Genomic DNA, 23,044 nt, shown 5'->3' on the forward strand with positions numbered 1-23,044 from the left:
AGGTGTTTCCATTGACTGTGCGGTATGAATCACCTGTGTTCGAGCCTTAACAGGCTTTTGAATATGATCCAGTGACCCAACTTGCTGAGACGGAACCGAAGGTTGCAGAAAGGCTAAAAACCTCGGATTCTGCATTACTTGTGTGAACATAGCCACAGCAGTAGCCAACTGGGTCCTGAATATATCATCATCAGTCTGTGGTGGTCTTGAGGACTCACCCACTTCATGTGTCTGTTGACCCTGTGAAGAGGAAACCTCTTCAGTCACATCATCTGGTCTGTCAGCCATAATTGCAATTCCCTGTGTCTGGTCTATGATCCCCTGTGTCTTCAAGTCCAAAACTGACCAAGGCTCACTTCTATGGAAAAAAGTGATTTAATCCCGTCGATGGAACCATGAAACCGGCCTGTTCAATCCAAAAAGGGCGGTAGACTTTACTTTAAACCTTGATTTAGCTTTCACCCATTATTAGTCGTCTATTTTACCTGTACTTTCAAGACACAACAAAGGGGAGAGGGATACAGGCTGCTAGATTGCACCTGTATGAGTAGACAGACACCAGATTGGCCCCTAACTTAGGCGCCCCTTTCGGTATTTCTTTATTGTTCAAAAGAGGGAATAAACGCTGTGGTTCCTACAAGCTGCCCCACACAAACTCGGCTGAATTTCCACTGTTCCAGCCCGATTTCGGCAGCATAACTGTACTAGAACCTTTCACGGTCAGTATTCCCACGCATTGACTGACTTTCCCGACGCATACGGGCACTTTGCAAAACCTGGCGAGAATCTGCAGCACGCTGAATTCTCTGTTTTCAGCCCTGAAAATACGCCAGATCGCCTGTACAGCGGTCCCCTTGCGTCCCCGAACCTCCTGGGGGTATTAGGGTCCGTTTAGGGCCAAAACCCTAAACCTGCAAAAATACACAGCAGGCTGTAATTCACTGTTTCGGGCTCCGTTTCGCGTGCCGGTCGCATCCCTAGCAAGTCCTCGAGCTCCCGCACCTGTAGGGCTACTTGCCCTTTGAATCGGACGAGATTTCTGGCGTGAAACCTCTCCGAATTCACCTGTACCTGCGGGGGGATTAGCCGCTAGCTAATCCAGTACCTGTGCAAGAGGCTCTTGCCTCGGCAATCGCGCATGAACCCACACAATTGTACATTGGTCAAATGAAGAGCCCACTAGAGGGGCATAACATACTGCCAAAGGGGAGAGAGAGGGCAGTGCGTAGCGTGCAGGGCATCACTCCTGGCACCGCACTGTGCATAAGAGGGAAAGCAAGCACTCCATAGCTCTTAACCTGTGACAAAAACTGAAAATGAGGCTCTCCCCCTCCTAAATTCAGCGCCACTTCTTGTTGCATGAGGCAAGTGCACCAGAATGTGCCACTTGGCACATTTACAAGCATTTTCCCGTTTCGGGGTTGCCGCCTAAAAATCTCCCAACCGGTTGCCCAGTTGACTTCACGGCAGAGTAAGAAAATGTTCCCCTTGTCATTCCGGAGGTAATGACGTCAACACATTTTCAGGTCCCAAAATAGCAGTTCCCTAAATTTTAGGAGATGCTGCCATTGTATCTTTCTAGGTCATCCGACCCTCTTTGTACACTGCGGCCACATCCAGAACTGAAATGTAGCCTCTATAGCAAAGGATTCCACTTTGGCTAGTCAATGACCCCACTTGGCTAACCATAGTCCTTGTCCAACCTTAGTGCTCTCTTGCCCTCAGGCCTGGACTCCCTCTGGACAGTTCCACACTAGCTATGCAATGCAGGGCAGTTAGATTTTCCGAGGGGTGTTTCCAAAAAGTGAAAGTAAATAGATAATAAGAAAGAAATCAACAAAAAGGATAGATAGTAGTCACATGCTGGTGACATGCATGCATCTTTTTTAGCAATTCATTGGTTAGTGGCAAATTGTACTTCTTTAAATGGCATCCACTAATCCAATTAGCCATTGGTTCACCATCTAGAGTGGACAACTTAACTGCTCGACTTGGAGATACATCTTCAATGATAAACGGTCCGTTTCTCTTTTTGTTAAACTTGGAAATTTGTTGCTCAAGGGAATAAACTAAAACTAGGTCCCCTTTTTTGAAGATTTTTGTAACTAGATAGGAATCAAAAACTGTTTTTGTTTCCGCTTTTGTGCATAGATGTGAGTTACAACTGTTAGCTTTTGCTCATCAAGCTTTTCTAGATCTTGAAGCCTCTGTGACAATTCATGTCCAGTCTACTCGAGATCCTTAGCTACCCTTAGTGTCGGCAATAGAAATTCTATCGGCAGTATGGCATCAAGACCATAAACAAGGTTAAAGGGTGTATCATTTAAAGTTGTTTTGAATGAAACTCGATAAGCCCATAGAGCAGCATGGAGATTCATTTCCCAATCTGTCCGTCCTGAACTACCCACTTTAGTCAATACCTAACTAAGAATTTTATTCGTATGCTCAACTTGTCCATTTGCTTGTGGGTGATAGGGAACTGATTTGTTATGGATGACCATAAATTCATTAAGCAGATACTCAATTATCCCATTGAAGAACTGAGTTCCCTTATCACTGACAATTTCTATTAGCAGTCCATATCTTGTGAATATATTCTCATATAAGAATGCGGTTGTGGTTCTAGCATCATTCTTTTGGGTTGCTTTAGTTTCGGCTCACTTGGTCAAATAGTCCGTAGTTACAATGATATATTAAGCTTAGATTCTATACGTAGGTGGTTGTATTGGCCCAACAAAGTCTATATCCCGTTTTGCAAAAGCTCTAGCCCCCATCATTGGTCTTAAGAGCATGCTATTTACACGGGTTGGCATTTTTGCTCGTTGACATGCATCACACCTTCGAACATATTCTTTGGCATCTGCAAAAAGTATTGGCCACCATATGTCTGCCATTAAGATTGCTCTTGCGGTGGTCTCACTCGAAAAGTGGCCTCCAGCTTGTTCTTTAATGGGAATATATTCCTCTTCATTTGCACAAAGACGCAAATGTTGATCTTTACCGTTCCGATACAATTGGTTTCCAATAAGAGCATAGTCTCTTGCTTCAGTTTCAATTGCTCTTTGACGGGACGTTTACTCATATGCTCAAGAAATATTCGGTTTGATAAGTAAGTAAGTAGATAGTTACTCCACTTAGAAACAAGTGACATTTTGAACAATGTTACATGAGGTATGGATGCTTGTTTCTGACATTGAGGACATTGCTTTACAAATGAGTGAACATCCCTCCTCATAGTTGGCCAAAATACTTTAAGTCTCAAGATCGGTTGCATAGTTTGGTCTTCCGCAAAGTGAAGTCCTACTACGGTAATAAGTGCTTGACTTAGGTATTGGGTTTTCTCCTCCGGATTAATGCACAACAGCAATATTCCATCTCGATTTCTTTTGTACAACCTTCCAACTAGTAATTGATACATAGCCGATTCCTCAATTACTCCAATTGTAATAGAAAGTGATATTTGCAAATCCACTTGAGCTATCGTCATCAATGATACTATATTTTCCGACCATCGAGGTATCATTTCAACGGAGAACAAATATGCATCTGATAGACCATCGTCTACTCCCTTAGGTGATTCTCTTGAAACAATCCTTGACAAATGATCTGCTCTTTGATGAGTGGTACCCTTTTTCAGAACTACAGCGAAATCAAATTCCAAAAGAATGATGAACCATCTCACTATTCTTCATGTGTTGCACGGCTTGTTGACCAAGTACAATAAAGCTTGGTGGTCCACAGAACACAAATTTGTTAGCTAATAGGTAATATCTATATACTTTTTCACGACATAGATCATCCCTAATCCTTCCCTTTCAATGGTTGTATACTTTTTTTTTGCCATATTCAACTGTCGGCTAGCATAAGAAATAAGAAACTCAAATTTTCCGTCTCCTGGTTGAGCTAGTATACACCCAATGACAAAATTGAAAGCATCTACATGTATGTGGAATATCTTATTCCAATCTGGTGCTTTCAATATTGGAGCTGAAGTGAGAGTTTGCTTAAGCTTCATGAAGGATTCTTCACACTCATCAGTCCATTCAAAGTGTGTAATCAAGCTATAAATGGGTTTTGCAATTATAGCGTACATGTAAATGAACCGTCTATAATATCCACAATGTCCCATGAAGACTTGAATCCCTTTGACTGTTGTCGATCTAAGCAAATCAACAATAATATGAATTTTATCCATATCAGTAGCTATGCCATTTTTAGACACTATGTGTCGAAGAAGTTTTCCTTGTCTACCGATAAATTTACACTTTTCAAGATTTAAGCAAATCCTATAAAGTCTACATTTTTCGAATATCTTTTTGGGTGTTCAAACTGATCAGCCCGGATTGATGAATGTACACATAGATCATCCATATATACTTCCAAGAAATTTCGAAGAAATTCTTTAAAAGCGTGGCTCATCAATCTTTGAAAAGTGGTAGCAGCATTCGCTATCTCAAAAAGCATAACCCGATAGGCAAAAATACCCCATTCACTTGCAAAGACAGTTTTATGCTGATCTTTGGGATCAACCAAAAGTTAATTGTATTCCGAAAAGCCATCTAAAAAGTTGTAAACTTCTTTTTTTGCAACTCGTTCTAAAACATGTTCAATGATTGGTAGAGGAAAGTTGTCTCTAATCGTAGTGACATTCACTTTCTTGAGATTGACGCAAATCCGTAATTTTCTATTTTTCTTGGATACTACCACATTTGGAGATAACCAATCTGTGTGTTCAATTTCATAAATGAATTCGGTATCTTTGAGCTTTTCTATCTCTTTTTTAATCTTCCTGGCAAATGTCTCGTTATAAGTGTATACATAGTCTTTGTCTACTTGGTTTTGTATCATCTCTCATAGGTATAGTATGTTGATACATTTCTGAATCAATATCCTTGAGATCCTTATAAGACCAAGCAAAGATATCTCGATATTCTTTCAATAAGCTTAACATTATGAATAGATTTAAGTAGAAAATCCACAATTTCTCACTAATTTTTGACTAATCCGCTACCAATTCAAGTGCTTTACATGTGTATGCTTAATTAAAGGTTTAGTTATCACTTTTTGATATAAAATTCTAAAAATTGACTAAAATTGAGTGATTTTTTAGTGTATAATAAGAGAATTTTCTCTAATTAAACTCTCTAATCACATGTGCTTTTTGTGCTACACATAGCTAAATCGTTGATTAGAGTTGTGATTATTATCCTTATCTGTTTAATTTTATTGAAAATGATGCTACACATGAGATTTCGTGCTCAATTGATTGTAGGTGAAATATCGTTAAGCGGTTACTAATACACATATCGTCAATTGGAGTTGGGGCGTCGCTCATGAAATTGTGAGTGCATTAATCCACTCAATTTCTGATTTGATTTGCAAGTTGATTAAAATTTAATTACACATATTAGTGCAAATTTAAGTGCAATTAGTATGTCTATGTGTAAACAAAATGCGCACTTTCGAGTGCTAATTATAGTTTAATTGGTGCCAATTAAAATTGTAAAAAACAATGAATTGTTTGATAATGTTATGACAATGATAGTTCATATTTTTTTATTGTTAAAATTGCGTCGTTATGTCGTCGAAATTGCGATAAAAATTGTGTGCACTAATCATTAGATTTGTGCTTAATTTTGCTAGTTTTTACACACATAATTGAACTAATAATTGGTTGCAAATTGATGTGTAATTGATTGCATTGCAAAGTCCAAAGCATAATAATCAAACATATGAGCAAAAATTTACCAAAGTGCATCATTAAGTTTATTAATTTTTTAATCAAAATTAGATAAAAAAGAGACAAAAAACGATCAATTTTACATCGATTTGATTGTCAAATACATTGGAAATTGATTGGAATTGTAATTTTGATATTCCAAGTGCTGTAAATCAAGCAGAACAAGCTACATATTTATCAAAAAGAATTTGACTAATTTTTTATAATTATTTGCTTGATTTCCAGCACTTAAACATCAAGATTACAATTCCAATCAATTTCCAATGCATTTAACAATCAATCAATGTAAAATTGATCGCTTTTTGCTTTTTTGTCCAATTTTGATCCAAAAATTAACAAATTTAATGATACGATTAAACAAATTTTTACACAAACGCTTCATTATTGTGCTTTGCACTTTGCAATACAATCAATTACACATCAATTTGCAACCAATTACTAGTTCAATTATGTGTGCAAAAACTAGCAAAATTAAACATAAATCCGATAATTAGTGCACGCACACAATTTCTACCGTAATTTCGACGATTTAACGACGCAATTTTAACAATCAAAAAATCTGAACCATCATTGTCATAACATCATCAAACAAATCATTGTCTTTCACAATTCTAATTGGCACCAATTAAATCATAATTAGCACTCGAAAGTGCGCACTTTATTTACACATGAACATACTAACTTCACTTAAATTTGAACTAATCTTTTGTGTAATCAACTTGCAAATCAAATCAGCAATTGAGTGGATTAGCGCACTCACAATTTCATGAGCAACGCGTCGATTTTTAACTCCAATTGACGCCTACATACGTGTGTATACTAGCGATCACTTAACGACATTTTACCTACAATCAATTGAGCACGATCTTATGTGTAACATCATTTTCAATGAGATTAAACAAATAAAGATAATAATCACAACTCTAATCAATGATTTAACTATGTATAGCACATAAAGCACATGTGATTAGAGAGTAATTAGAGAACCTAATTAGAGAAAATTCATTAATTACACTCAAAAATCACTCAATTTGAGTCAAAAAATTTACAATTTCATATCAAAAGAGTGATGACTAAACCTCTACTTACGCATACACACATGTAAAGCACTTGAATTGGTATTGGATTAGTCAAAAATTAGTGAGAATTGAGGGTTTTCTATCTAAATCTACTCCTAAACACTCGATTATACTCAAAAATTCTCCTCTAGCTTAAGCTACCGTCTCCGACAACGACGCCAAATGTTCACTTCCTCGTAGCATAGCTCCAAAGAATCAACAAAATTATCAATCCAAGGATGGTAGCGACCCCGCTAGGACATGGAAACATCACACATGGGTGATTGTGTGAAAGAAATAAGATAAAATTGAGTAGGGAAATCACATAAATTATCTACGATAGGAAGAAGAGAACTAATGAAGGAGATTAGTATATGCACACATGCTAACCCTTATGCTAATCAAGGTTGTTAATCGTTGCATTCTCTACTAATCCTCGTAGTCACATCCTAATCATAAGCTCACCCAAGCTCATGGAGTTATGCTTAGAGCAATCCATGCACAAATCCTTAATCTACACTCATCTAATCATGCAAATACTACTAGAATCAAACATACAATAGACAGTCAAGAATTAGGGAGCGATTAGTTCTTAATCTACACCATCAAGACACTAATACATAACTTAATGAAAAGCAAGAGAAAGACAAAAGAACTCATCTTCATTACATATATATAATCGGTCCGTGAAGAGAGTACATGCGGCTCCATGTTTCCACCTCCATAGCCTTCTCCTTCTCCTTCTCTACTCTAGGTTTCTCTCAAAATGATATCTTCTCTTTCACATGAGCTACATTCACTTATATACCTATGGTTTTCAAGGTTATGGCCGGCCGCCCAAAGTACATAAAGTGAATAAACAGATACAACTTGAAACTCAATGTGAGCCCATGAATATATACATAGCAAATGAAAAAATAATGTCCATGAGAAGATGAAAATGGTTGCTGACGTTGGATGCATCCAACATTAGAGAGAGAGAGAGAGAATGAAATGAAATGTTATATTAAACGTCTTCAAAAGACCAAAATGACCTACGAGACTAAACCGATACAACCATGATAGATCTAATACAATGTCGGGACACAAAATAAAAATGAAGTAAAGTGAAAAACTAAAATCATCATCATCATCAATGCCCAAGGATGCCCGGCATCGGGCATTGTCCGAGAAAGTATTGCATCGGTCGTTGAAGAGCGTCGTCAATGTCCACCTCTGTAAATAGCCGTATTGGACGTCTTCCATGTCATGCTGGGATAGTCCCGATCCTCTGAAGGAGCCTCCGTCGATGTCGTGGTCGCCCTCGTAGACTTGGGCGTCTAGCTCTCCCCAACTCAATGGCTCTGTCAACACCTATACCTCTAGTATAGGTGGGATGGGATCCATGTCCCTGCTAACTGTGCTCCTCTATCACCATCCCTCTCAATGTAGTCAAAAACCTCATCCACATACATGCCAAATAGTATAGGAGATAGTTGGCAGCCCTGTTTCACCCCGATAGTGGAGTGAACCAAAACAAAAATCCCCTCAAAAGTACATACATGCCCCTTCTATAGAGCAATGATCACCCAAATCAACTCTATGGGTACAACCATCTCTAGCAGTCTGCGCATCAATCTAGCTCTGGGCACTGTATCAAAGGCTTTGCCGAAATCCACAAAGCAACAATAGAGCCATCTCCCATGTGATCTCCCCTCCTCAATAATGGCTCTCAGTGTCAGAATATGATCAAGAGAAGAGAAACCTCTACTGAAACCCACTTGTTCTGCTATCCGTACACCCTCTCTCTCTCTACCCATCTACTCAACTGCTGCTCAAGGATGGATACAAGCAACCGTGCCAATGTGTGTCCAATCATGATAGTACAGTTGTTCCCAGGCTCCATAGATTCCCCTGACTTAAAGATAGGTACGATAGTAGAAAAACTCCAAGTATCAGTAGGCCCTCGCACATGGCACGGTTGAACATCACTGCTAGAAGCTCTGCAAGCAGATATTTGGCATGTATAAAATGCTCTACTATTAGGCCATCGTGATCATATGGTCTCTTGGTCCTCATCTTGTCAATGGCTTTCTTTACCATCTCGCCGGTGAAGAAAGCGCATATGGACATGGCTCTGGAGGATCTGGAAGAGGTGGCTGCCCCAAGACTGTGTAGAGAGATGATACATACTAACCCCATACCTCCGTAGAAGTGATGCATGGTGGGGCAGAATGCCCATGGAAGAGTCGCCATGCCTCGCCTAAATCCTGGCTAAAACACAACTGGTATAAATCCTGCTCTAGTCGAGCTAGAAACGCTCTCTTCTTCTGTCCTACCAAGTGTCGAGAAGCAATCCGTGACTGCCTGTGAGTAATGACTCCTAGAAGTACCTCCCTCTGAAGTCGGGCTCCCGTCTCTCTACACTCCTCATCATACCAGCTATTTTGGGGTATGCTCCCAAAACGTCGCTGCCCAGGCTCTTTGTGTGGGTATGCCTCTACTACTACATCCTAGAGTCTCTCTGTCAATATATAAGTGAGCTCCTCTAGAGGTCTCCCTAGAACCTCTGTGCATAAACGTTTGAGGTATGCATAGATGTCTATGCCAGTCGAATTGTGCTGAATTGGAATGAGACAGTAAATGTGAGGAGGGCATCATCTATTGCTACCCCGATAGGCTAGGACCCGCGACTGTAAAGTCCTAAATAGAGGGTATAAAACTAGGTTGAGGTAAAACATAATCCATTGTGCTAGCCCCATGTCTATGAGAAAAACAAGTGAACCCACTCAATGCATGAAATCTTTGGAGGCCATTCAAGATGGCCAGTCCATGTGCAATCCCCATATCTATCAGATATCCCCCATATCCAGTGTGCTCCTCATCCTACGAACACCTGGCCAATACCATATCATTGGCATCCAATTCTCTCAACATTTCCTCTTAGGTATCGTAGAAAGCTGTCAGAGATTGGCCCATCCTAGCATTAAAGTCTCCTAGGAGAATGACATCTCCATCCCTAGAGAACATGTCATCATCCAATATCATGTACGGTGACTGCCCCTTGGGCGATGCATAATGAGATGTGCTAGGGACAAAATAGCATATTGCAATGTAGAATGGCCACCCTCTCTCCACTCTCACTCTGACCCACATATAGCTGGCTTGCTCATCTCTCCGAACAATACGAATGAGGGGCTGAAGCTCCTCTTTGAATGGGACTGCCACACCTCTCGACCCACGTCCTCTATGCAAAGATCGCACATCCTGTCTACAAGTGGTCTCCTTATCACAAGGCTATGACAACCACTAACCTTAGTTATTGGTTTCCTTCCCTTGATTTTTCTTTAATTTTTGGGACAATCTTTTTAAAGTCACAAATGGTCTGACATTGTATGGCCAGTGTGAAACGGCCGACGATCGAGAGTTTCACCCACAACAGTAAAGGTTAGGTCGCCATGAGTTGGCCAGGCCAGTCGGCACTGAAATCCGAGCAGTAAAAGTATGTCTAGGCTCAGTTCAAAGTCATTTCGGACCCACGCGACACTTTATAAGTTGGTGGGTACTAGGAATTACTTCAAAAGAGGCAAGCTCGACACTTGGCCGCTCAAGGTCGAATCTGTTAGATTTTTGTCATCACCAGATACTTCGCACCCTGTCTATAGGCTCCTCACTTTCACGTGCATTGGCCCTTGGTTGTGGGTTGGGCCACCCGTACACCTGCTGCATAGAAATCTCAGGCGCATTTCGGGTTGTTTCAGCACATTGCCCACTTAGACCTGTTTTGGTCACTTCACATTCCCCCATTTACACTGGAGGGTCATTTATTAGGTAGGGCGATTTATTAGGCATTTGCCCAACCTACCCCTATTCTCCAATATATAGGAGTAGGGGCGTCCTCTTTTCATTAGTCTCATCATTGTACATGATTCGCCATCTCGAGTATATTGGCTTGCCAGCCTTTCGCTATCTCATCCTCTCCCCTTCCGCTGCACACTTTGACATGGTATCAGAGCATGGTATCGGAGCACCAGGATGTAGATCTGCCATTGCCATCAACAAGGAGACCATTGTAGGGAGTTCCATCGCGAAAAAACCCTCGGCTGCTGGCTGCGTTTTTTTTACCCTAGTGTTTTGGGCAGCTTGCCGCCGTTTTCAGCTTTTGCATTTCTCCTCCCCCCAGCATCTCCTCTCCTACACCCATCTGCTGGCGTTTTTGCTTATGCCTCAGCATTTTTTGTTGGTCAGTGTTTCTTGCAAGCAGAGGGTTCTTCTCCACCAGCGCCCATCCCTCAGACTTATCCTTTGCTAGCGTTTTTTGACCAAGCTGATCCTGCGTTTTTTTTTTTTTCTTCTGGCAGCTTTGCGTTTTTCAGCAGGAGGTCACAACACACCTTGCATTTTACAGCTTAGTACCATCAGCGATTGGTTCTCATTCTTTGTCGGAGCTTCACCATCCTTGGCACCACAAGTTATCCATTGCTGTCCACTACAGTCTTTTGACCTTTTGTTTTCAGATTTGTTCCTTGCTCAGCAACTCTTGCTTCATCTCCAGCCGGTGTCCATCGTCCTCGGCTACCTAAGGTTTCTTCATTGCTGCCCGGCACCGTCTGTTGGCTACATACACTCAGATTTGGGCCTGCTTTCCCTGATTTTCAGCCGGGAGTTTGTGCCCCACCCGTCCTCGTGCCCCAACCTTCAGCACTTGGTGTCCCCCGACACTCTCGATGCTCTGTTTACAGCAGCATTCCACCCCCCTTTGCTGCATTTTCCGGCATGGACAGCACCTTCCCCTTTGCCTCGTCAGGTTCCCTTCAGTTACCCTTTCTGATTCACAGGTCTTTACCCCCTACCCGCACCGGTGTCGCGCTTACACGGCGTGTTTTCAGATCGCATTTCAGCTTTGCTCCTTCTCCGACACTGAGACGTGGACTCAGATATAGGTTCTGGCACAACGGACGGATCTCCCTCGACATTGCAAATCTTCCCTCCTCGAGGTTCTCTTGCCCTCAGGAAGATGCAGGGGATTGGATTGGTACAGGTACTTATGTGGATGTGGTTTGTGATTTCCACTGCTACTTCTCCCTCAGTAACCCTCCCTCCCTCTCCCTCAACTGTTGTCTTCTATTTGGGATTGCCCTATCCACCTCCTTCATTGGTTCTCTGTATGATAGACCCATGCCTCTTGCCACGTCAGACACTTCTTTTGGACATGTACTCCTAGATATGAGTCTCCTCTGGCATTTGAATTTTGGATGCCTGCAGGGTCTCTTCCGGCACACTGCTCCATGGTGGGTTTTTTGCCTTGCCTCTACTTGGTAGAGCCCCTTCCTTGTTTATGCTTGGTCATGTGGCTCCTCCACTTGCAGATTGGATATACCTATGCACTACTTACACAGTGAAGACCTCTTGGATGATTCTTGCTTTGCTTGTCTACTCCGAGGTTATGACTTCTACAACACCGATCATTCTACCCGATGCATCCTCTCAGACGTTCTTTACCTCACCACATTCCATTACCTTCCCAGGGGGGGAGTTCTTCCTTGCACTTGCAGACTCTCTCTTGGATATTTTGTCCAGACCCCAGTGGTGGATGTGCTCAACAGGTTGACTTTGCCAGGATCTCTTCTGGCTCTCTTTTGTCTGATATTGTGTGTGTACCTTGGAACGACAGATCATATTGCAGCTTATATACCCTCAAGACGACTCTTCTACCGAAAGATTGCAGATATTGTAGCCTCTACTCAGGGATAGCCTCTCCCTTGGATTGCTTCTCCCGTCATCTTGTCTATTATGGTGGACAATGCCTTCCCTACTGAGCCTCTTCTTCCATCCCGCTCTTCCTCCCTCTTCTGCTCGAGCTTCTATGACTTGGACCTGCTACCGGTTTCCCACCTTGGCAGCTTCCTCTCCTTGTGGTCAAAGTGTTCCTCTTCAGTGCAAGTCCCCACATTTTCCATGCACGCTGCTACACTGGGTTTCCTCCATCTTAGTGGTGATCATCACCGATGGGCTATTGGACACTCATCTTAGGTCACTTCCTTATATATATACTCTTCAGCGCCTTCTTCCGTAGCTTGCCACTGCATCAGCTTCCTTGTGTGACTTGATCAGATTTGCCTTACCTTTGGTCATCGTCACATTGCTGCTATACGGATTGTCGTGTTGTTTGGCTGGCGTCATCATCCTCTTCTCCGGGATTCACATCTTCTCCAAATTTACCAGGCGTGTTGCATTTCTTCCTCGACAGCTTCTCCGCATCTATTGTTGAGGAGGGGTGTTAGATTTTTGTCATCACCAGATGCTTTGCACCCTGTCTACTGGCTCCTCACTTTCACGTGCACTAGCCCTTGTTGTGGGTTGGCCACCCGTACACCTGCTACACAGGGATCTCAAGCACATTTAGGGTTGCTTCAACACATTGCCCACTTAGACCTGTTTTGGTCACTTCACATTCCCCCGTTTATATTGAAGGGTCACTTATTAGGTAGGGTAATTTATTAGGCATTTGCCCGACCTACCCCTATTCTCCTATATATAGGACCAAGGGCGCCCTCTTTTCATTAGTCTCATCATTGTACATGATTCGCCATCTAGGGTATATTGGCTTGCCAGACTCTCTCTCTCTCTCTCTCTCTCTCTCTCTCTCTCTCTCTCTCTCTCTCTCTCTCTCTCTCTCTCTCTAGCTATCCCAGCTAGCTGTTTTAGCTGCTTAGTCCACACCCAACAGTCTAGGATTCCATAGTATTTTATTTTGTCTTTTTGTCATTCTGTCATTTTGTCATCTTGTTACTCTGACTTTGTATCAGATCCACCACATTGTAACTTTCTGGTCTCATAGGTCACTTTGGCCTTTTGAAGACGTTAATATAACATTTCATCTCTCTCTCTCTCTCTCTCTCTCTCTCTCTCTCTCTCTCTCTCTCTCTCTCTCTCTCTCTCTCTCTCTCTCTGTGTGTGTGTGTGTGTGTGTGTGTGTGTGTGTGTGTGTGTGTGTGTGTGTGTGTCTCATGGTGTTCCATTGTCTCCATTCTCTCCCCTTCCACTGCACACTCTGATAGAATCTACAAGGTATCTCTGCTAGGGACGTCCAATTTTGAGAGAGAAGCTGATTTTGGGGTTGCTTCTTCTAGGAATTCCTTGCTAGCTTCCACCGTAGGGAAACGTATAATCAGTGCTCTTTCCTTGGAACTTCCTTTCTCATCACTTCCCTTCTTTCCCACTCTCCAAGCACCTGTGTGTGTGGGTTCAAAAATGCCCATGCGTTTCAAGAGTTGTCACTTCTTCTACTTTTCCAGTGTTTTTGAGACTTGTAACACGCACATGAAGGGCTCTAGTCTTCCTCTTTTGCTCCTCCTCAATTGTCATTTTGATAATAGTGGATGTCGATGTGGCTTCATGCATCTTATCTTTTCCTTTCTTTGCGTCCTCGATCCACTTTCCAGCTTTATCAACCTTTTCTTGTGTTTTCAATAGATGCTCCGCCCATGAAGAGGTTGTTCGTGCCTTCTGCTCTTCCTCTTCACGTAGAGTTTTTTCTTCTCCTTAATGCTTTCGAGCTCCTTTATCATTGAGGGTTAATTTTCCCTCCTTTCTAGGGGTACAAGCTGCAAGTTCTCCCTTAAGTGCTTCGATCAATGCCTCCTTTTCATTCATGCATTCTTTCATTTTTTATTTCCGGGTTTCAAAAGCAGCAAGTGCATCTTCTAATCTTTTTTGCATCACACATTCCATTACATTCATAGCTTTTTTGTAGGTCTCCCCATTTGCATACATCTCTTTTTCAATGTCACCCCTCAAAAGGCTCAGCTCCGCCTTAATCATCACCTGTACCTTCTCATACATTAAGTCATCTTTCACTTTAGAAAGTTTCTCTTCTCTCACAGAACCTGGCGAAAGTGTGCTCTCTCGAATCCTCCGCCTAAATGTTGCTTTTGATTTAGGTGGAGTTTCATAACTATCGTCATCCCCGAAGTCAGCGTGTGAGGCACTTGCAGCCTTGTTGCCGCGTGCACCTGCCTCCCAGAGAGAGAGCTGCCCTCGTGCTGCCCTCAGAGAGAGAAAGAGCTGCCCTCACGCTGCCTTCACGCTGCAAAGGGCTGCCCTCGCGCTGCTTTTTGTTTACCTGCTATCGAAACCTTTTTTTTACCTGCTTGTGTTGCAACACCTGCTCACGTATCAATACAACACTGCCCATGTAGACCCTCACGAGTCACAACAGCACCCTCACTGCCTGCCCTATCCCGTAGCTCACCTCTGCCTGCTAGATTTCTGTTCGCGTAGATATCTTTCACAACAATTTCAACAGTGAGGAAAGAGAAGAAGTACCAATTGTGTAGGAAGCTTCTGTATAAACCCCACGGTATCAGTTAAAAGGCACTCATTCCCATTTGGTAGCTGAAAACAGAAAATATGATCAAATCCCTACTTCAATAGCAACCATAGAGCCTGTTAGACTTGTTGGGGTGGCAACCAATTTTAATAAGAATTACATCAATCCTTCTTGTAGTGGGATCAAGGGTGGCAAACAGGCGATCCTCAGCTAATACATCTGCACCACTGAGCCTGTTGAGAAGAGTGCTTTTCCCAGCATTTGTATAACCAACCTGCAATCAAATCACATAGTTGGAAAAAGGTTGCAGATTTTCAGAACATAAGCAGCAAGTGGTCTACACATATTTACTAAAAGATACAAGATTCCTGTCAGTCAAACGCCATAAACAAGCCGGAAGGGACATAAATGAAAGGTGAAATGAGCTTAATTTGACCCACATAAGTTTGAAATATCACCATCTAAAAAGCCTGTCCTAGTAAACCCGCGCATGATTTATTGAAGGTGTTTTAACCCATCTCACCTTATTCAAAAACCAATAAGAGCACCAATGTGTCAACTTTGAACAAGTATATGTGAGAAACGCAAAATTGATCAACTCTATCACCATGTGAAAGTGGGAATGCAGAAGTGGAAGGAGATGTGTGTGTGTGTGTGTGTGTGTGTGTGTGTGTGTGTGTGTGTGTGTGTGTGTGTGTGTGCGCGCGCGCGCGCGCAAGCGCAAGCACGAGTGATACAGATTCTGCTCTGCGCGTAAGCTTCCCTGCGCGTCGTTAGCCTCAGCGCGCTGCCTTCAGCCCTGCACCCTCTACCTCTGCGCGTTGTCTGACTTTCGACCTGCCCCTGCTGTACCCTCTGCACGCTACTCAGTGGCGTGCGCAGGCCTCAGCTCGACCGCTATTCAGCGACCCTGCTCAGCTCTTTCTGCACAGTCGTCCGCTGCTCTGGTCTTCGTTTCGGCAAAGGTTATCAAGGCTGCGCTCGCTTGCAGATGTATGCCCTTTGTGGTTAACGTATATACTTCTAAGGTTTCTGTACATAGCTTAATGCAGACAAAAATCTAAGCACAGTATTTTGCAGTGTGTAGGGCAAACATAGTTGTTTTGCAAGAACATAATCAGCATAAGGTTACTGGTCAGTGTTCTTATTTTGCGGGTTACTGGATTGCGTATGCTGGCTTGCACGATTATTCGGGTTTATTGATGTTAATTCATCATGCACTTCAGCCCGTTCTAGTGCGTAACAATCCACGAGGCCGTTGGATGGTTGTGCAGTGCTTGTTGAATGGTCGGGTATATGCATTTGGAGGCATATATACATATACAACCTCGGGCCGCCTTATGGCGAGACATCTCTTCTCACCCATGGATTTCCAATGCATTTCTCTATGATAACTATAATAATACCCCTGATACAAATGATAGTACTACAGGCAATTCACATATGCTGCTTGCAGAAAGGCAAGAATGGAATCTTCTCTTTGCTTCTGCACATATGATTGATTTATGGCGGTATTGTATCCATGTGCTTCTGGATTTACCTTTTAGCATGCTGCTCACTCTTCTTATTGCGCAAGGTTGGATCGTTGGTATCTGCTTAATTCACAACAGTATGATGATTTTGTATGTGATATGAGAATGGATTACACATTGCAGTTATCAACAGATCACTACCTTGTTTTGTTGACTTTGTACTTTGGGCATTCTCTTTGTGATGGGCCTCTTTCTCAAAAACGTCTGCTATATATTAACAATGCTTACCTCACTCATGAGGTCTTTCGAGACATGATTGCTGATATTATTCCCCCTTTGCTTGCTCACATGCATCTTGATCTTGATGCTGCTTGGTATCGCTTTGTCATGAGGATACAATGTGTTATTCACGACTGTGGCACGCATTACATACATTGCACTCAAGGGGATGTGGATGTTGCGAAACAGGTTTGTCAACGACTGTAAGTATTAGCTGATTCGCGGCCTTTGTCTGACTTTGAAATGTCGGAGTTGTGTGAAGCTTGTGCGTGTATTTGACATAATGATAAGCGAAAAATTGCTAAATGGCATACGCATGCCCGCCAACAGGCTTTTATGGATAAAGGTTGTGCTTCGAAGCAATTTTTTAAGTATCTGCATCAAACAAGAGTCTCACAAGAAATTAAGCGTGTTACGTTTCCTTCCAGTGCTTTGACTTCTTCAAAACAAGAACTTGTTGATGCCATGGTCTCGCATTATCGACGGGTGTTTGTTGCTCCTTCTCAGACATCTTCAGCTACTCATCAAGCGCGTCAATTGTTGCTTTCTTATGTTCATCCGATCCTCTCTCCGCAAGATGCACAATGCCTTGAGGATCCATTCACTGATTCTGAGTTACATTGTGTGTTGCTTGCATTGGGCCGTTGGCGATCTCCTAGCTAGGATGGGCTTACTCTGGAATTTTTCCTCTCCTTTTGGGAGGCTCTCAAACAGCCCTTGCTTTTCATGTTAAACGCGGTATGGAAGAAACAAGATTTTCCATTGCCTTGGAAGGAGGGTTTGCTAAAATTGTTACCGAAGCAAGCACTTTGCGAGCAATTCTCTATTTGCCGGCCAATTACTTTGATGTCTGTGGTTTACAAGATATTGGTTAAGTTGTTGGTGAACCACATTAAAGATCACCTGCTTACAGGACTTCATCAGACCAGTAGGGTTTCATCCCACGTCGCCAGATAATAGACAATTTGGCTAATGTCATGATTGGCATGAAGTATGCAAAATACACCTAGCAAGATGTGCTTGTTATGCAAGTTGATATTGAAAAGGCTTCGACATTGTGCAGTGGGACTTCATTGCTGTCACGATGAGGTGTCTAGGGCAGAGGGTCCAACCCGCACTCTTGGCGACAAGCTTCAGTTTTCAGGATTGTCCGAGGTGGTTCAAAGCATCCAGCTATGAGGCATGAGGGGGGTGCAGAGCATGTGTCAAGATATTACAAAGGCTTTACCAGCTGAGTGGCTCACCCCTCTAAAGGCAACAGCTCCCAGATGGATGGGGGCCTTCACGCTACTGGAGGTCCTCATCGCAGTTCGAGCTTGCTCGGAGTCCATACCCCACATGTTGGCCTGTCCATTCCATATCAAACTTCCTGTATGGAGTGTGCTTGCCACTATGCATCAAACAGTCTTAGCTCCAGAAAGGGGGGCCTTTTGACATATTAAAAGATTTATGTGATATCAATACAGACAACCTGTTTGGTTTTATGACCCTGGCTCCCACCTCCCCAAAAATAGGGCATAGCTCATGGCATTGATGGGTTGATTTTATCTTCTTGCTGTAGATATTCTTCGCCCTGTTAAGTTCGACTAAACAAAGAACCTTCTTTTGGGCATAAGCTACTGAAAAAAGGGCAGACTGTGAAAATCGTTAATAATGTTACGCAAGATATGTATTTTTTATTTCTTCCAAGGATAAAAGCCAGGTCCTAAAGCAAAAAACTGCTTCTGTATTCTCAAAAAAATTAGGCATCATGGTCAAATAAGTTTGCACAGCTAAATGCTTACCAACGAAACAACTGGAATGGGTACAGATCCTCTGCGATCACGATATTGCTGCCTATGCCCACGAACAGAGTCTAGTTCTTTCCGGAGAAGGGCAATCTGTCTTGCAAAACAAGCCAGAGTCAGCATTGCTTCAATGCAACAGAGAATATTACAATTTGACAAGGGATAGAAAGGGCCTTAACATGCAACAGACAAAGTTCTTCCCCTTGAAAACATTTGATAGCAATTGAAATTCACAAAGACCAAGAATCTGACTTTTGGATACAAGAGTCCCAAATGCTTACACGTGTTCGAAGTATACGCTTGTCAACTTCAATCTGTTTCTCTCCCATTCCTTTGACCATTCCTCCCGCTTGCCTCTCGAGGTGTGACCACATTTTTGTCAGACGGGGCAGCTGATACTCCATCTGAGCCAATTCGACCTGCACAATGCAGATTCTCAGCTTGATAATAAGGTCTTTTACTCTTTCTTCATTAATGCGGGGCACCCATGGTTAAGTTTGTTTTTTCTTCTTCTATAGTGGAAAAAGAAGGAGAACAAAACAAGGGAAAAAAGTGGTGGTGTTTTTTCTTTCTTTTTTATAGTGCCGCTTTTCTTTTCTTTTCTTTTTTTTTTTGGGGGGGGGTGCCGTTTCTTATCACATATATTTTAAGGACCTGTAATGTTGCTTCTCGTGTTGCAGCTCGTTGACTGAAAATATCCAAAATTAATGCTGTCCGGTCGCAAACCCGAACTTCATTGCCTAGGGCCTTCTCAAGATTTCTGAGTTGCCTGAAGTTTAAAAACATGATTTAAAAACTGGTGATACCTTCCCTTCCGTTCCATGTAGGGCGCACACCACCTTCCATGGCGTTATGAATTAAGGCAAGATCCACATACCCTGGAGAAAGTTCGTCATCGAATATAACTGTTTCTACCTCAAGTGCACGAACTTCTGCCCGCAACTCTGCAACTTTTCCAGACCCAATATATGTCCTTGGGTTTGGATGGTCAAGCCTACACAGTAATCACAAAAAAGTTGCATTTGTTGGAATTGTAAGACTATATCGGTGCTGATGACAAGACGCAAATATAAAATAAAGCATATTAACACATGCCTGGTTGAAAACACAAACATATTTGCGACATGATTGTGCAAAGAGCCATAAGAGAAAGACGACTTCCACTTATGCTAACAAAGAACACACAGTTGACATAAATCCCTGATGTTACATGCAGGACAAGTATTACAACAAACCTGCACAAGAACTGGGCCAACGTATGCTAACAAAGAACACATGGTTGACACAAATCAGTTGTACACTTAAAAACTCTGGATGTGAAGCATCACCGGACAAACCTAAATTCTCAGTATTCAAAACCTGGTATCAAGTAACTCAAATAAAGAATTCAAAAAAAACTGGAAGGAAACAAAAGGGCAGTGAGGGAGATATGTACCGCAAAAGGGGGATTGGGAGCTAAAGAAAAAAAGGTTCATTAACGTCTACTAGAGGCCGAAATTGCCGCCAAAATACACGTGTGTCCTCTGGACAATCCAAAAAAATGATTAAAGGTACAAATGACACTGCTACAAACAAGCTCGAAACTTGAAAGGCTACATGGGTAACTGAGTGGTGGAGGGATAGAGCTCCAACTTTAGGGATACAATGAAAACTATATGCTAAAGGAGTACAACCATGATATGCATCTAGCTCCATCCAGTAGTGAAATGGGGGCGTGATTTATCATGCATTGCATCTAGCCAAGTTATACGGACTTGCAGCTATCAGCGCCTCTTGCGTCTAGTACAAATGTGTATCTCATATCGCCCTTCAAAGAGAACATGAAAAACAAAACTCTTGCATGCGTAGGTCTCTCTGTGACTCACACTCTAGCTCCATAACTGCCCTCTTTTCTTCAACCACTATGCGTTGAGCTTCACATTCCCTTTCTAGAGCCATGTAATGTGCAACGGAAGTGATTGATGGTGAATGCTCAGGATGAGTGCTAAGTGCATACTCAAGGTTCCTTTTACTGAATGAGAGGGTTCCTTTTACTTCATGAGAGATGTGCAAAGACGAGAGAGAAAAGAGAGAATGATACTGTGAATGAAGGTTTCCACACACACACACACACACACGCACACACACAAATGAAATGTTAAATTAACGTCTTCAAAAGGCCAAAATGACCTATGAGACCAATCTGTTACAAAATGGTGAATCTAATACCATGTCTGGGTACAAAAGAACTAGATACTACGAGAGAGAGAGAGAGAGAGAGAGAGAGAGAGAGAGAGAGAGAGAGAGAAGAAGAAGAAGAAGAAGAAGAAGAGAGTTTTAACGTCGTAAGAAACTATCCTAAGAGACCTTAAAGATCTAGCCGACGAGGAGTTGAACTCAAGACCTATTATTCAAGAGGGAAATGGCATAACCAATCTACCACACTTGGGTGATAGAAAGGTTATACCATTTTCCTCTTTTTATTAGCGCGCGCACACACACCCACACACACCCCCGAGAAGAAGAGAGTTTTAACGTCGTAGGAAACTATCCCAAGAGACCTTAAAGATCTAGCCGATAAGAGAGAGGACTGACACCAACTGGGTTCCCAAAACCCCTTCCAAGGGCCCCCCTCTCTATCGCTAGAGAGGTATTTGCTTTAAATTACACAAATGTTGATACAATGGTCCTAGATGCTGAGATGCTGATGGGAACTTGATGTAGATGCTTGGTTCTGTGGATTAAGGGTGAAATGCAAAAACGCTAGGAGAGTTGTCACAAGACGAGCACCACGTGCCAACGGAAAAGAACAGACTAAACAGACAGTAAGCACTTCAATAACAACTGAACTGAAGGGGAGAGAGAGAGAGAGAGGACACGCGACACGGAGTGGCAGAATTCCACCCCAGAGAGTATTGGCCCCATACCTTGGCGCCCCTTTCCGTATTTCTTTATATTACCTGAACTCAGTACAATGCCGGTACTCGAAGTCTACACCTTCACCCAGAAGGGTGCCAGAGACTGAGTCCTTTGCACATATTTAAAGGCCCTTGGCCTCAAAAGTAGTTACATGAAGAGCAGTAAACTCAAAAGCATCTGGTCCAAAAGCTGTCAACGCAAAAGCAGGAAAATCCGTACAACTACCACGTCATCATCTACCAGCACGAATTCCGCAAATCCGTACAGTCTGCCATGTCATCAACATAAAACGCGGGGTGTGTACTAGCTGCCACGTCATCAATTTTTACGCTATTTTTTTGTGTATGGTGAGGGTCCAGCCTTATTTTAATGCCTTTGTCACTTGGGCCCCATCAGATTGGGTCCCATAAGTTGGTGGGAACTCTTCTTTAAAAAATAGGCCACTCAGCAAGACTTTGTAAGTCAGTAAAACTTCTTCTGCTACTTCAGCTTCTTCACTTAGGGTTTAGGCCTTTGAGCCGGGATCTGCAGGTTGGCTCCGTTCTTCAGTGGCTTGACACGTTAGCAATTTGTGACATCCCCCCTTCTTGAAAGAAAGTAATCATCCGCGATTACAACATATCTGCAAAATAACTCAAGGTAGCTCAAAAATTTCCGAGGGTCTTTCCAAGGGACATTCCGAGGGATCTGCTTCAAAAGCATCTGCTCCAAAAGCTGCCAGCCCAAAAGCAGGAAAATCTATACAACTACCACATCATCACCTGCCAACGCGAATTCCGTGAATCCGTACAACCTGCCACGTCATCAGCGTAAAACACGGGTGCTCGTGTTGGCTGCCACGCAATCAATTTTTACGCTATTTTTTGGTGTGTGTGAGGGTCCAACTTTATTTTAATGCCTTTATGTCACTTGGGCCCCATCGGCGGGGTCCCATACGTTGGTGCGAACTCTTCTTTAAAAATAGGCCACTCGGCAAGACTTTGTAAGTCGGTAAAACTTCTTTTGTTGCTTCAGCTTCTTCACTTAGGGTTTAGGCCTTTGAGCCGGGATCAACAGGTTGGCTCCGTTGTTCAGTGGCTTGACACGTCAACAATTTGCGACAAGAACTGATTTCTGCAACTCACGACGATGCTATGGGCTGATTTGCTAACGACGATGGGCTGAAAACAGAAAACGCTAGTTGATCTGGTACGATGGGTTGACTTTTGAAAACGATGGCTGATCTGATGTCGAAATCTGAAAACGCTTACTGATCTAATACGATGAGCTGAATTCTGAAAACGCTGGCTGATTTGGTGCAAAAACGCCCGAGAGGTGCTTAGGTACTGAAAGTACTGGCACTTATACTACAAAATCCCACAATTTCTAAAATGATGCAAAAATGTCACTTATTGATAAGTTGATGAACTACTAATAAGAGGTGATTCACATGGACACAAATACCTTTCTGGGTACTAATGCAACTAAATGGAAACACTCCCCAATGCCTACATGTAGCA

General features: G+C 42.6%; 1 protein-coding gene across 1 annotated transcript in view; it reads right to left on the bottom strand.

Moving 5' to 3' along the window:
* LOC147416737 (uncharacterized) overlaps nucleotides 1–19,652 on the bottom strand; it is a gene marked incomplete at its 5' end in the record, with an annotated part of 38,288 nt that extends 18,636 nt beyond the window's left edge. The window contains 6 exons of the mRNA XM_086508109.1: nucleotides 15,106–15,174; nucleotides 15,270–15,383; nucleotides 18,645–18,740; nucleotides 18,929–19,066; nucleotides 19,302–19,416; nucleotides 19,525–19,652. Coding sequence (XP_086364235.1) covers nucleotides 15,106–15,174; nucleotides 15,270–15,383; nucleotides 18,645–18,740; nucleotides 18,929–19,066; nucleotides 19,302–19,416; nucleotides 19,525–19,652 — 660 coding nt within the window. The remainder of the gene's footprint in view (nucleotides 1–15,105; nucleotides 15,175–15,269; nucleotides 15,384–18,644; nucleotides 18,741–18,928; nucleotides 19,067–19,301; nucleotides 19,417–19,524) is intronic.
* Nucleotides 19,653–23,044: the final 3,392 nt, after the last annotated feature.

Source organism: Adiantum capillus-veneris, unplaced genomic scaffold, assembly GCF_014529385.1.
Source record: "Adiantum capillus-veneris isolate H3 unplaced genomic scaffold, ASM1452938v2 Hic_scaffold_541, whole genome shotgun sequence".
Classification (NCBI taxonomy): Eukaryota; Viridiplantae; Streptophyta; class Polypodiopsida; order Polypodiales; family Pteridaceae; genus Adiantum; species Adiantum capillus-veneris.